This window comes from Schistocerca cancellata, chromosome 4 (assembly GCF_023864275.1).
Source record: "Schistocerca cancellata isolate TAMUIC-IGC-003103 chromosome 4, iqSchCanc2.1, whole genome shotgun sequence".
Lineage (NCBI taxonomy): Eukaryota > Metazoa > Arthropoda > Insecta > Orthoptera > Acrididae > Schistocerca > Schistocerca cancellata.
In genome coordinates, this window is record NC_064629.1 from 655,081,955 (window position 1) to 655,097,596 (window position 15,642).

Genomic DNA, 15,642 nt, shown 5'->3' on the forward strand with positions numbered 1-15,642 from the left:
GATAATATTGGCACAATGCACCCTCCATTATGTGCTGTCAGTGGTTTGCAGAGTTTATATGTTAAAATAAAACAAACTAACTAATACTTTCTTTCAGAAAAATGAAGACCGGAAACACACATTTGCAGGGGGCAGAGATTACTTATAGATATCATCATCACAAATGAAAAAGAGAAAAATCTTGTTCAAGACAAATGGGATTATAGAGGTTGATACACATATTCAGACCACTTCCTGCTAATGTCTAAAGTTATATTACTGGCCAGGCGCAAGGCATGTGCAAAACGTGCCGGCCACACGGGGCGGCACTTTCCAAGGGGCAGAAAATCTGGCCCCCCCCCCCTTCCACCGCTTCCCCCCCCCCCCCCCCCCCCCCCCCCCCCCCCCCCCAAGAAGGGACAAACCTCGGAGGGAGCGGCTTCGGGAACTGTGGCATGGCGCCTCGACTACCTGCCGGCCGCCCCTGTTGAACAAGGGGAGGGAGGAGGACTAATTTCTTCCTCGCCACTGTGGCAGCCCCGTCGTGTTTACGCTGGAGGAACAGAGATGGGGAAGCAGTCTGGCGTACACGCCAGTATTCTTATGAGTGGAGCGCTGCCAGCCTGTTACGTGCCGTGTGTTTACCCACAACTAATTTTGCAGAAGAGGAATACCTAATTTGGAAATTCGAATGCAATGTTTGATACTGCTGTTACATGTTAAGCCTGAAGCAATTTTGCTAAGCCCTTCAATGGCAGTTGCCAAGTGTTTTATTCTTCCCGCATTATGGAAAAAAGTGTCCAACACCTACAGTGGCTAGAAGTATTCCAAATGGGTAAATACGACTAATTACAAGGGATAAAGACATTGCTAATAAGCCTGGCATAAGTTGGGTTTCGACGTATTTTTATAATTTTTGCTATCCGTTTCTGAGTGATGGTCAGATGTTTCGGTTTTTGAGCCATGAAACACCTGTCTCCGCCTGCATGAACCACAATTAAACTCTGACCGGCACTTTTGTTTGACAATACTACTCACACACTATCACTTTGCCAACATGTATTTACTGTATAATGCGTATGAATCCATGTTTCATCTTAGTAAACTACTGGTCGCTTTGATTCTGATGAAAACCTGAGAAAGTATGGCCTTTTAGCAACAATGCCCTCTCGTCCACACAACACAAAACGTTAATTTTGACACCTTCTAAAACGAAAACCCATAGAGAGAACTTTGCTTTTGAGGGTTTCCTTGCTAGCTTTGAAGCTCATTTCTGTTTGACAAAAGTTGTGCACTTTTCGCAAAGTTCGTATTTCTTTCTATTCTTCGTACTGCCATAGAAATTGCTGCCTGATAATACATTTATCCATATCATCAGCCCCATACTTATTGTGAGCTTCTTGTTTCTTCTTCTTGGGTGCTAGTTTAACCGTTGCCTCGCTGTACCTCGTCACGTGACCTAGTTCCTGGCACTGCCACGCCACCACTTTGCCTTTCCAGGCAATAGGTATTGTTGCGTCCTCTACAATGAAAACTTACAGAATTCATTTCGGTAGTTGGTCGAGGGAGTCAAGATTGGTCAGAAGCACTTTCATTGCTTAAGATCAGAAGAATTGGTGCACCCGAATTTCTTGCAACTTGGGATGTAACAGGTAAGTGCTTTTCATATAACGTACAATTAGGATTGCTCATGCACGTTACTCATACGTTAGAATTTTTCTCCTTCAAGATTGCAGAATAGTAAAATTTATTTTTCTTATGATCTGTTAATTAAAAAATTGGCAAGTCGGCAAATAAGGATGTGTCGTCCCAATAGCTAGAATGAAAATAAAGCGAAGAAAAGTGAAGTGATACAGTGATGACTAATTTGTTACCCCTTATTCCATAATCAGTCACGAAAGAAGTGACACATGGAAATTACGACAGATGTCGAGTGTCAGTTCTTTGAAATGAACAACCGCAGTGCAGTGAGTTAATATATTTCGACTAGCATTAGTATCCGTCAATGCCCGGGTGTGTATTTATTGCATTTATGTTACGCCATCTCCTTATTCTTCCTCTCTCCATTGTCTTCCACCCCACTCTTTGACCGTTTCACCTATGTCTGTAGTGAAATTCAGCCTGAAATTCAATTTCACGCGGCTCAATTCTTATGACTTCATCTCCTGAACAGTGTATCCTACAGTAATACAATTTTCCGTTTACATGCAGTGGAATATCAGGAAATTGTCTGCGAAGTGTGTTGCAAATAAAGTTAGCACACTGACATCAACAGTTAGTTTCACGTAATCGCTCTTTACAGGCTGGATCGAAACATGTCCGACGATAGAAAAAGACTGTCTGGCAGTGAATGTAGGAAAAGACGGGCACTGAAGGAAGATGACGATAAGAAGCAAAAGGATGCACTACAACGATATTTAAAGCCAAAGAGAGAATGACCTAGCAGCGGCGAGGGTGGAAAAATAGATCCTGAAAATACAGAAACTAGTGGAGCTACTCCAGCTACATCTTTATCTTCAGAACATGACCAGAAAGTTGACAAACACAGTACTGCAACCACCGCATACAGTAGCAATGCTGACGGTGGGCCGCCCACATGTTCAACAGACCTCGTCTAGACTCAAGACCTGCTTTGTGACGAAAGCTCCGAGACCGAAACATCAGGCAGAACTGAAATTAAGTGACTAGATTCTGAAAATACTGGAGGAACATCAGCTGAGGTACTCACCACTGGAGAAGGGATTGAAGACGAGTCTAAACTGGAAGACACAATTGACTCAGATCCTGGAAGATATCCGGAAATTATTATCGACTGCATTTGAATGATTTTGATCATGCGAGGTCCTCCCGACTGCAATGAGGAAGCTTAAGAATGTCCTAAAAACGTGGACAACTGGCGTTTGAGCCCTGTGCACTACACCTATTCTTTGAAGAATTTAGAAGAAGCAGATAGACATTGGTTGGTGAACTCAAAGAGCAAGAATGCTGTTTCCTGCTTTTATGTTGCATACTTTTTTCGTCATCTACAGTAAAAATTGCAAAGAACGGTATAAGCGACTGGCGGCACCTTGCTTCGTATCTCGGAAGTCACGGGAAGTCTACCGATCATTTGAATTTACATAAAAAGTGGATTGTGTTTTCCAAGGGACTGAAAAAGTCACGAACCGTCGATGCCCATCATCAAAGCTTATGAATACTGAAAGTGGACATTGGAAAAATGTTTTTGAGTGCTTAATAACAATAATTCACTTCCTGGGTTGGCAATGTCTGTCTCTGAGAGGAAGTACAGATACACTCTTTCAGCCTGAGAACGGAAACTTCTTGAAACCCGTTGAATTATTCGTAAAGTTCGACACTGTGATGATGGAGCATCTGCACAGAACAAAGCAAGGTGACAACAAGGGTCGTCATTATCTTGGAAAAGATACACAGAATGAAATAATTCATCTTATTGGATCATCTATAACCAACAACATTCTATTAATGATGAAATCTGCAAAGTATTACAGTATAATTCTGGATTGCACACCAGATAATTCAAAAGTTGAGCAGATGACAGTTGTTACATTTCGTCCAGGAGACAAGGCTCGACAGGGTATACGATGTCCGAATTTGGGAGCAATTCCTGGGATTTCTTCTTGTGCCCGATTCTCCAAGCTCCACTTTGACGCAGGTCGTACTCAAGTTCTTGGAAGATAAAAAAATGCTATTATGTAATATGAGAGGGCAAAGCTACGACAATGGATCAAACATGAAAGGAAAGAAGTCTGGTCTCCAGGAAAGAATTTCAGATATGAACAAGAGAGCATTTTATGTACCACGTAGCAGTCACTCATTGAATCTTGTTGTAAACGATGCCGCTATGTCTTCTAAATATGCTGTTTCCATGTTTTTGACAGTGAAAAGCTTGTATGACTTCTTCTTGTCCTCCGTTCGACGTTAGGATGTCCTGAAGAAGTATCTGCCTAACCTGTCGCTAAGCCACTGAGCGATACTAGGTGGGAAAGTCACATCGATGCACTTATTCCCCTGAGGTTTCAATTGGAGGCGTTTATGATGCACTGGTTCAGATATCAGAAGAATTCAATGGCATGACCGCTCACGAAGCAACGTCACTTGCGAATCAAATAAAAAATTACACCTTTCTCACATCTCTGGTAATCTGGTACGACATTCTGCTTCACATCAGTGTAATCAGTAAGACCCTCCAGACCATTGACATAAATGTTTCTGAGGCTGTGGAAATGCTTGAAAAACAAAAGCATATTTTGAGACCTGCAGAACAAAAGAAAAGTTTGTGTCTTTCTTGACGGATTCCAAAGAATTGTTTACAGAATTAGTGCTAGAAGATCTAAAGTTGCCATGGATAAGTGTTTCCCGGCGACAAAGTAAGAAGCCAATACATTTTACCTATGAAGGACGGGATGAGACAATAAATGACCCAACAAAATGTTACAAGATTGAATTCCACTATTATCCTTTAGATCCAGTAACCATATCTTTGGATGAGAGATTCAATCAACAAAAATCTCATTGTGATTATTTTGGTTTTCTCTACGACATAGGACAGCCTGGACACAAAGTGTAGAAACTTCGCAGCGATTTTGCAGGATCATGAGTCAAGCGACACTGATGCACTGGAGTTGAGGGAAGAACTAAAAGTACTTTCAACATTTTTGAAACCTGGAATAGGTCTGAAAGAGACTCTGAAGTTTATAGGAAGACATATATGTTGCCCTAATGTTAACATTGCTCTGTGAATCCTCCTAACACTCCCAGTGACAGTTGCGAGTGGAGAGACGAGTTTCTCAAAACTGAAATTGATAAAGACATACCTCCGATCAACGATGAGCCAAACTCATTTGAATGATCTTGTAACAATATCGATTGAGCACAAGCTTGCAGAGGACTTAAATTACACAGATCACGTGAAAGAGTTTGCACAAGCAAAAGCGAGGAAGGTTCGATTTGTCTAGTATTTTTTAAAATTTTTATATTATGATCAGTGTCTTGGTTATTTACTGTGTTGTTTCTCTTTTTGTTCAACATTAAATAGTTATTGTAAATATTATTGTTCAAACCAAATTATCATTAAATTGTAAATATATTTTGTTTTCCATTGAATACATTATCCGTTCACAACCACTGAAAAATGTTTATTTATGTTAACTGTAAGTTCATGCCGCATGGGATTAGCCGAGCAGTCTAAGGCGCTGCAGTCACGGACTGTGCGGCTGGTCTCGGCGGAGGTTCGAGTCCTCCGTCGGGCATGGGAGAGTGTGCTTGTCCTTTAGGTTAAGTTGTGTGTAAGCTTGGGGCTGATGACCTTAGCAGTTAAGTCCCATAAGATTTCACACACATTTGAACATTTTTGTAAATTCATAAGGCTTATTAAAATTAGCTAGATTTCTTCAATCAGGTTTGACTCCATTTTTGAGCTGATGCCCAGCGACTGTTTTGTACAAATCTGTAGAGAATGTCACCAATCAACCACAATTTTTGTTCTTATTTTCCAAATCTACATAGATTTCGGGCACAGTGTGGCTATTCTCAATGCTTTAAGTTATGTTTACATATATACCGTCATGCTAAACGTAACTGTCAACATGAAGGTTTACATGTAAGCACATATTAAAAGCCTTGAGACTGGCCACTCAGTGGCCAAAAGCTAGGTAGATTTAAAAAGTAAAAACAAAGATTGTTGACATTTCTTACAGATTTGCTTAAATAAAATTCCACAAACGTTTTATAAAAAAGAAAAAAACGGGGGGGGGGGGGGGGGGGCAGCAATTTAGCAGCTCGCACGGAGCGGCACTTGGACTTGCGCCGGCCTTGGCCAGGTGGAAAAAGCAAAAAATTAACAAAACACTGATAGCTCGAGAATTATATAAAATATGTCTTCTATAAGATCAAAGTGGATTAAGAAAAGGCTATCCTGTAGAGATAATATGTTTATAAGTCTTATAGTTTTTGTAAAAGCTTTCAATTGAGTTGATCAGAATTAAACTAGGGGCAATAATGAGCAACAGTTGTTACCTACCACACCTCAGAAGGGCAATCAGTACCTTATACTGTGAAACAAAAGTAGTAATAAGTGCAAGAGAGAAAGGCATAGCTGAGATAATAATCAATCACGGTATGAGATGGGGGTGTGCATTTCACACATTTTTTATTTATACTAACAATGTCCAAAAATATTGGAAATCAAACCTAGGAATTAAATCAAATAAAAATACTAATCTACAGGCATTATGATCCGCATATGCTTAAGTAATAATATGAGAGGGTAAACATTACCTACAGCTAGCAGTACATGAGTTAAATCAACTATATACAAAATATAATCTTAAAATTTCACACATTAGATGATCGAAGACAGTAATAACAACATATTAATTGAAAACAGGTGTCACATTTTAAATAGCTGGGCTTTGACTTGAGTAATGATTATGATAACTGCACATAAGAGGACTTCAAAAAGTAAGTTACACATGTCAGCCCTCACTAAGCCAACTGCGCAACAGGAGTAGCACATTGTCAGAAGAGAGTACATATTCTGGGTTTCCAGCAGACACAGTTCTGTTGTGGTATAGATAACAGGTGCATCACAGAGCAGGAGTGAAATGGCCTGACAGCTGAAAAATTACTCCAAAGCTGAAGTACACTGGCCAGTACAATTTTCGGGGCACTACGTCTACATTGCACACATATTCACCATGAATACGGACCAAATGCAATTTCAAATGCATAATCAAATGATACCAACAATATGACCTCAGCTGCACAGCTGTGATTGATGCTGGTTGGTTCTGTTACCAAGATGTGGATTTCTATCATTGAGGAATTCAATGATTGGTAAAAATTTCTGATCATTGATAACAGAGACTTGGTGATTATGTTGAAAAATAATGTCATGTATCTGTGGCACTATGGAATGTAATTGAGCATTCAATAAAAGTTACTTGGCCTGCCTTAATAAGTGTAATTTACTTCTTGAAGTCCTGTCACAGACAAAAAGTCCCAAAAGTTTGAAGTAAAATGTGAAACAATAAACATAAATATTTAAGTATAAAACCCAGGAAGATACAAAAATTAAATTTTATACAACTATAGTAATACCATTACTACTGGGTGGAAGTGAGTGCCAGATCACTGCAACAAAAAGATAAAAGCAAAAAACGAGCAACAGAGGTGACTTTTTAATTTTATTTTTTATTTTTTTATTGGGAGAATGAAGAGCTGAACAAGAAGAAATTTAATTAAAAATTAAAAATGCATGAAAGACTTGAATTGTACCCGCAATTAATGAATACAAAGAGAGATGGAAACAATATATAAGAGAGAGAGAGAGAGAGAGAGAGAGAGAGAGAGAGAGAGAGATAAAAGACTAGTCAAGAAAATCCTGAACTGCAATACGAAAAGGAGGACATACATAGGTCAGCCAATGACACAACAGAAATAGACTTTGCTAATATGGAACAGGAAGATGCCTATTGCCTACATGTAAGACAATGTTTTTTTATCCCATGCAAGCAAGATGTGCCTAACAAATTCAAGAGGCAACACATCAACAATAACAGCAACTAAATGGTTACATTATCTGATATCTTATCTGCCAGCATGTTGCAATGGTGTTACGGCTCACAAGGGATTTCCCTCAGTGACTGGACTGTTTATGTTTCAGCTATATTTCTCTCCACCTGACTACAGGGCTACAACTGTTAAAGTATGGGCAATTGCTGCACATCTATTATCTTCATATAACTAATAACTTATTTCAGTCACAACTGCAAGAAGTAATTGGGACTGGTACTGGCCATTAAAGAGCCACCTTCAGATCTCAAGTGTAACACACAACTTTTGTGACGGTGAATGGCTGTGTCAGAATTGAAATACTGGGCACAGATTACAAGGTGCCTATCTCCTTTAAAACTAGATACAAGGAATCAGTGAATATTACAGTACGACACTCATACAAATAACTTTAACAACCCCTTGTTGCTCTTTCAAATGCTATCAGTTTGCATTACTTAGTTTTGCATCAGAAAACCTCTCCCCATGAACCATGGGCCTTGCCGTTGATGAGGAGACTTGTGTGCCTCAGCAATGCAGACAGCCATACTGGAGGTGCAACTCCAACAGAGGGGTATCTGTTGAAAGGCCAGAGTGAAGAGAAGCAGCAACCTTTTCAGTAGTTTCAGGGGCAACAGTCTGGATGATTGACTGATATGGCCCTGTAACATCAACCAAAATGGCCTTACTGTGCTGGTATTGTGAAAGACTGAAAGCAAGGGGAAACTACAGCTGTAATTGTTCCCAAGGACATGCAGCTTTAGAGTATGATGGCATTCTCTTGAGTAAAGTATTCCGGAGGTAAAATAGTCCCCCATTCAGATCTCTGGGTGAGGACTGCTCAGGAGGACGTCGTTATCAGCAGAAACAAAACTGGCATTCTACAGATCGGAGCGTGGAATGTCAGATTCCTTAATCGGGCAGGTAGATTAGAAAATTTAAAAATGGAAATGGATAGGTTAAAGTTAGATATAGGAGGAATTAGTGAAGTTCGGTGGCAGGAGGAACAAGACTTCTGGTCAGGTGAATACAGGGTTATAGATACATAATCAAATAACAGTAATACAGGAGTAGGTTTAATAATGAATAAAAGGAAGTGAAACATGGGCAATAACTAGTTTAGACAAGAAAGGAATAGAAGCTTTCAAAATGTGGTGCTACAGAGGAATGCTGAAGATTAGACGTCTAGATTACGTAACTAATGAGGAGGTACTGAATAGAATTGGGGAGAAGAGGAACTTGTCGCACAACTTGACTAGAAGAAGGGATCAGATGGTAGGACACGTTCTGAGGCAACAAGGGATCACCAATTTAGTATTGGAGGGAAGCGTAGAGGGTAAAAATCATAGAGAGAGACCAAGAGATTAATACACCAAGCAGATTCTGAAGGATGTGGGTTGCAGTTGTTACTCGGAGATGGAGAGGATTGCACAGGATAGAGTAGCATGGACAGCTGCATCAAACCAGTCTCTGGACTGAAGACCACAACAACAACATTAGAAAAAAGTTTCATAGATTTTCCTCCACTTTTTACTTGACTCTAAGGGTCCATTCTATACGATGAATGTTTTTCATGTACAATACACAAATACTCTCTCTTCCAAGGTGCACTTTCCAGTTAAAGCTTTAACGTTGTGAGAGTCACATTTTCACACACATGAAAATAATACCTGAAAGGGTTACTACTAACTACACATTTAGTTTGATTCAATGTTAACGGTTATTTGTTTATTGTAAAGCATGGGCCTATAGTAAAATACTGTAGTCTAGTCTCTGTATTTGTGTATCATGTATTAAAGTGCTGAGACAGCAGCTTCAGCTTCAAATGCTGTGGAATGGAACACTATAAAAAACTGTGAGGCACAGGATGCACTACTTGAATGTACATGGTTTTTTAATAAATCCCCATATCACAATGAATACAGAAGTTATTTAGTTAATTCTATGTTTGAATTATCATTTGCATGATTTCTATCAAATTATGGGGAAGGACTCAATTTGTAAGTTATTTATATATCAACAATTTTCTGTGTTGACTATTTCTGGCCAATTACAGATTGTTAAACACCATGGTGGCTTAAATTGAAAAACAAAAATGGATGTACCAGTCCCAGACACTGCTCATGTTACCATAAAATCCTATAGAAAAGGTGTTACAAGTTTTTAATTAAAAATACACATATACAATAAAATGAATTGTTCAGAAGAAATATTTCAATTTACATTCAAATTCTGCTTTATAACCTGTTATATTATTAGATAAGAGGTTAAAGATTTTGTACATGCATATTCGAAACTTGTCTGAGTCACTAACAGCTTCAGTTGTGAGTGACTGGGATAGTTTCTACTACTACTGTTGCAGCTGTGGACATGATTATGCTTTTCATAACTGAAGTATCACTTTATCAAACTATAAAATTACAAGGAGCCAGAATGGCTACCAGAACTTTCCTTCAGGACATGAATTTCTAGCACTGCTTATAGATGTTCAAGAAAGTAGTCTAGATTCCTTCCTCAGATAGGAAAGATCGACAGATCATTCAAACCTCAAGATCAGAAGCTGACCCACTTGCTTATTAAACTTCAGCATTCAATATTTAAAAAATTTGGGATTACAAAATTTCCGTCATAATTGTTATATATTCATTACGAAATTTTATTTCTCCAATAAATTTAATATGAAAATAACTAGCTAGGATCCTGATAATAATATTCTTCAAAGATGGAGCAGTCACATATAAAAGTGTTAATTGAAGTTCAGGCGATAAACAGCCTGGGATTACTCTACGATATTGGTGAACTAGGCAGCTGCCTAGGATACTCAAATAGGGGCGGTGAGTAAATTTTGGGCTGAAATGCAGAATATTTCAACAAATTGAGTTTTTGTCCACTTTTGTTGGTAGTAGTTTCACCTACTAATCAAAATAATAATTACAAGCATCAGCCAGGTGACACCCAATGACATACAATGGTCAAAATACAATAATAGCAGCTAGTACATCTATACTGTCTCCTGGTATGATACTAATTATAATACAGTAAATAACAAAAGGATACGTAAATGATGAGGAGGCAGTTTTCTGACATTCCCAGTGCTTTGTTCCCTTTATATTAGGCCTATCATGCCACGCATTGTTCCCCTGGTAATGACCTGAGATGTTTGCGGTCTCGTCAGAGACATTTACACAATTACGTTAGTACATATAAACATGTTAGTACATATAAATATATGGACATCTGTTTTGTAATTTGTGAGTAAGACTAGTGGATTTGTGTGATTAATCACGTCATTATTTTACTTCATATCAGTAGTTTTTGCAGTTTTTTTGAGAAATAAATATGACAGAAATTCATTCTTTATCCTTTCGTATGATATCTGAAGATAAGTCATTGTTGTTATTATTATTATTATTATTATTATTACTCTACTACGCCAATGTCTGCTACAGCATAACTGTTGTATTATTCATCACAACAACACATAATGTTGCTATTTAGAGTTTGTTTGTTTGTTTGTTTGTGTGTGTGTGTGAGTGTGTGTGTGTGTGTGTGTGTGTGTGTGTGTGTGTGTGTAATGAATCCATGTGTGGGAAGGCCTTAAGACAGGAAAGCAAGCAGCTCAGCTGATGATGTGCAAGATAGGCCTTCCTAAACTATGTTAGTGGTGGTAGTTACTGGTCATACATCAATTTCTTGGTGGTTTGTAGGTCAATAGTAATAATACACAATGGCTGCACCTGAGGACAAGATGATGTATAGTCAAACAGGAACTGGAATTTGCAGATTCTGTGAGGTATTGGTAAACTAAGCATTATTCAGGCATGTTTTCAGAATGGAGAGTTTTTAGTACTGGTGTATTCCTTTCAATGTGATAAAAGAGTGTGTCACATTGAATAATCAAAGTCACTAACAAATAATTTGATGAACAAGACAAAGAACTCAAACTGACCTCTGTAACACAAGGACATACCCAGGATGAATTTTGAGGAATACTAGGGGAGAATGGAGACATTGGTACACACACAATATAGTGAGCTATTTGGCTGTTGAGCTTAATGAAGGCACTTGAACTTCTGCTGGAAGGTCACTTAATATTCTGGTGGTGAGGAGATGGAATTATGTTAATTATTTCAGATTGAGCTATTAAGTAACTTTGTACAGAGTAATAACAGTCAATTCAGTCATGGCCCAAAACAGGCCTTTTGTGGAAGAAAGAAAAAAAAGGGGAACAAAAAAGAAAGGACGCATTGTAATTATGTTCGTGCAGCTGACGCATATAATTTGATATAAACTGAAAATGCTGTATTTCAGCACAGTGTGTAACTAGCGTAAATTAGTTTCTGAAGCTCAATAGCATAATTAAGTTCATCATCACATTAGTGCACTTGATGGTATTACCATTACATAGTTTTCTAGTGTGTGGCTGATAACAAACTGCACCCTAAATAAAATGGCACCATGTGCTCAATACAATGCTAAAAGTTATGACTTATTTTGGGTTACTTAAAATTTTGCTTACCTTATAATATGGTAGTAAAATGTAAACTTCACTGGTATAATTAGAAAAAGCATCAGCTTCACCAGACACACCAGAATCTAAACATTCAATAACATTTGGATGCTTAATGAGTCCATAATATGTAACCTCCTGCAAAGCTTTCATTTGATCTTCTTTTGCATGGCAGACAATTTTCTTCAAAACACACAATCTGTGTGATTTACTGTCTTGAACAAGATAAATTGAACTAAACCCACTGAAACAAAAAAAAGGCATGGATAAATATATATGCATATACACATTGGAAAGGGACGCTATAATGCGTTCTGTGAACATGTGCATTAAATTCAGAAATGAGAAATGTTAAGCAGAGAATTAAAATACTTGGATACACAATAAAAGAGTACATATTTTAAAAACAGGATATCAAAGAAAGGTTCCAAAGTCAGGGCATATACAGGCTGAACCAGAACTCCACCGACAAACTTTCAGAGGTTGTTCAGGGATATATTCTGAGTATTTTGGTATAAGGGAACCATGGTCTCTGACAGCTTGTACAGAGTAATAATACGATTATGATTCATTCATTTTGTCATCCCAGTTACCGTCAGTTAGGTGAAAATATCTTCTCAATACTGAAATATGCAGTCGCCAAAATGTAAAACACAAATACATCATAATACAACAAAGTCTGCGATGTGGTTGTCACTGCTGCAACATCAGCTCAGCATGCCATCATTGTGTCACTCTTGCACTGCATTCAACAAACCCATACACGAGGTGCACATCAGCCACCACTTCATCAGTAAACCTATCTGTATTGCTGTGTATCACTGTTACTGGACAAATAACAGTTCAATAAAAACTAATCCACAACATACCTGAATAAAAGTGAAAGGGGCAAAGAGTAAAGTGTGCCTTACTGTTATCAAAAGCTAGCATCATGAGTAAATGGAACAACTTTGTTTTCAAGACACACAGGGCATACCACTAAAATTTTGTACTGCTGTGCAGAGATTTTCAGTGCAATACTTGTGCAAAGATAAATGATGAAACAATTACTCTGTAAAGACCCACTGGAGTCCAAAGGTTCCTTAAAACAAAATACTCAGTAAATATCCCTGAACACCAGCTGAAAGTTTGCCAGTAGAGTTCTGGCTCATCCTGTATGTCTATGTGTAGACACCACAAGACACCTTGCACTGTGCAGCTGCAAGTACCTCATGTATCATTGTCCTTTTCTCAGTTCCCTGTTCCACTTGCAAATTGAACACACACAGAATTTCTTAACCTGAGTATAATATGTACATAAAGATTTGTGGTACATTTTATTATTGACAATGTGCTGTACTGTTTGACAGCATTGACACAGAATGCACCTTATATTATTTGATACCAAAGTGTTATTATTGTCATGTAAGGTATTATTAATGACTTTGGGATACCTGACTATGATATGAAATTTGAAACCAGTAGTGGATAAAGAAGTATTTATTAGCAGCTCTTGGCAGTTGAACTATGTTGTACAATATAAATGTTCGATGTTGACTACTCATGTAACCTAGTGTATGCTGTTTTGTCATACATCTGCTTGACACAAATATTTTCCTACCATTCTTAATATTTATTTTAATACCTGTAGTCATTGATGTTATAAGAGATTTATGGTTACTGATTGCCTCCTAAACACTAAATGAATCAGATAGTTTACGTCTGTTTGCCAAATGATGATCTATGATGCTGCTACTCAAAACCTACTTCTATAGCTGCTCAAGGTAATTTTCAGATATGATGTTTAGTATAATATAATGGAAATCCCCATCCCTACTACCTGCTCTGATAATGTGAGTCTCGCGGTCTATAGCTGATAAGCTGAAATCTGCCCTTACTACCGCAGCGTGAGCAGGAAATTTACACCTTACATTCTCCAAGTTTTCCCTGGATCATTCTGCAAGTTAGTGGTCTAGTGTACAACTGTCATTTTTGACTCAACTTTTGACACTTACCTTCACCCAAATTATTCTACATTTGAACAGTAGAAAGTCAAATGTTCTAAGTACCAAATCTCATATTTGTCAGTAGAATAAAAAAAATCAATTTACCTCTTTTTATGCACAATCTATTCATATCCAAAAAAATTGAGAACGTATTCTGATACCATAGAATTATGCTGCTCACCTCATCACTGTAAAATAATGAGGCACATTAGAAAATAAATAATTTATTAAGAACATTCCAGATGCCATATCAGAGAACTGACTGCTTCTAAGTGCCAATAGGAAAGTTTATGTTTCAAGTGCCTTTAATATCGAGGTACTACATTTTATGTGTGATACAAGAACAGAAATACAGCAATAATATTTTAACAATTAGAACTGTTGTCAACAAAAACCATTTCTCACAGATTTTAAATTTTTTCCTGAGAATAATGAAATTAAATTAAAAAAACTTTCAGTATTGACATATATTTCTTACACAACTCCATTAATGGGATCAGCTGTTGTAAAGTTTACTGTAAAACTTCCTGTGCTGTTGAGGGAGAAAAGGCAACATCTTCAAGAGGTCTACTGTTATAGAACTGGTTAACATGGGTGGTCTTTCAAATAAAGTATGGCATGGCATACATCTGCCATCGTCTTTTCTCTATTGAATACATTTACATTTTTCAGTTCTTCTGTTATAAAATAAGAATTGTTAATAGATATTTGAGATGGATGAGATGCTTTGATCATACTGCTTTTTACTTTTTTTACTATTTTAGAAACCCATATTCTCTCCTTCTGTTATAAAGGTGTTTTACTGACACAAATAAAAGCTTAATGGAGTCTGCTTACTACACAAATTGTGCATCAACTAAATGGAAGAGACCTCGATGCATAATACTTGGAATTCCAGAGGGATGCACTGCTTGGCACAAAGACCGTGTGCCATTTGGTAGTGAATGTTTGTAACATTTTCTCTATGATTTGGCACTTGGAATAAGTCTAGGGATATGTAACAGAATACCAAGAACACAATAGCACTGACAACATGTTTTGTGAAAAACTGGCACTCAGAACGTTTGACATTTTCACTCTTCATTTGCAACCTGTACCACTATCACTAAATATGATGGAGTTGTTTATTATAATATACATTCTGTCACCACTGGACTCCAGAATATGCTTCTAGTACTTATCCCAATCACAATTTAAGCTTACACTATGCTTCAGTTCTGGTACACATAGCATACTTTTGCTGACACTGTTAACTTTATGGGAAGCGTCAGTTTGCAGCAGCACTTCACAGTCAGTTTGCAGCAGCACTTCACAGTACAGGACAAAATGGATTCACTTTGTGAGCTTGATTTCCCACCATGTTGCCTGATGCTTACAGTTTGCAGTGTTGTGGCCATATAGTTGACATTTAAAGATGCCTCATTAGGTTGGATACATAGTCACACCTCAAGATGGATAAAACCAGCCCTGACATATTCTGGTAACATTGGTGTGTTGAAGTTGCAACTGTATTATGTTTCTTACAGCTATAACACTTCTTTCTAGTCATCTTTTAACTCTTTTGATACCCATCCCCATTATGTCTCTTCATGACAA

At 37.8% G+C, this 15,642-nt stretch overlaps 1 protein-coding gene across 3 annotated transcripts in view; it reads right to left on the reverse strand.

Moving 5' to 3' along the window:
* LOC126184924 (serine/threonine-protein kinase 16) overlaps window positions 1-15,642 on the reverse strand; it is a 104,803-nt gene that overhangs the window by 53,417 nt on the left and 35,744 nt on the right. For all 3 annotated transcript variants that reach the window (XM_049927593.1, XM_049927595.1, XM_049927592.1), the window contains exon 2: window positions 12,071-12,305. In XM_049927593.1, coding sequence (XP_049783550.1) covers window positions 12,071-12,214 — 144 coding nt within the window. In that variant the 5' untranslated portion in view covers window positions 12,215-12,305. The remainder of the gene's footprint in view (window positions 1-12,070; window positions 12,306-15,642) is intronic.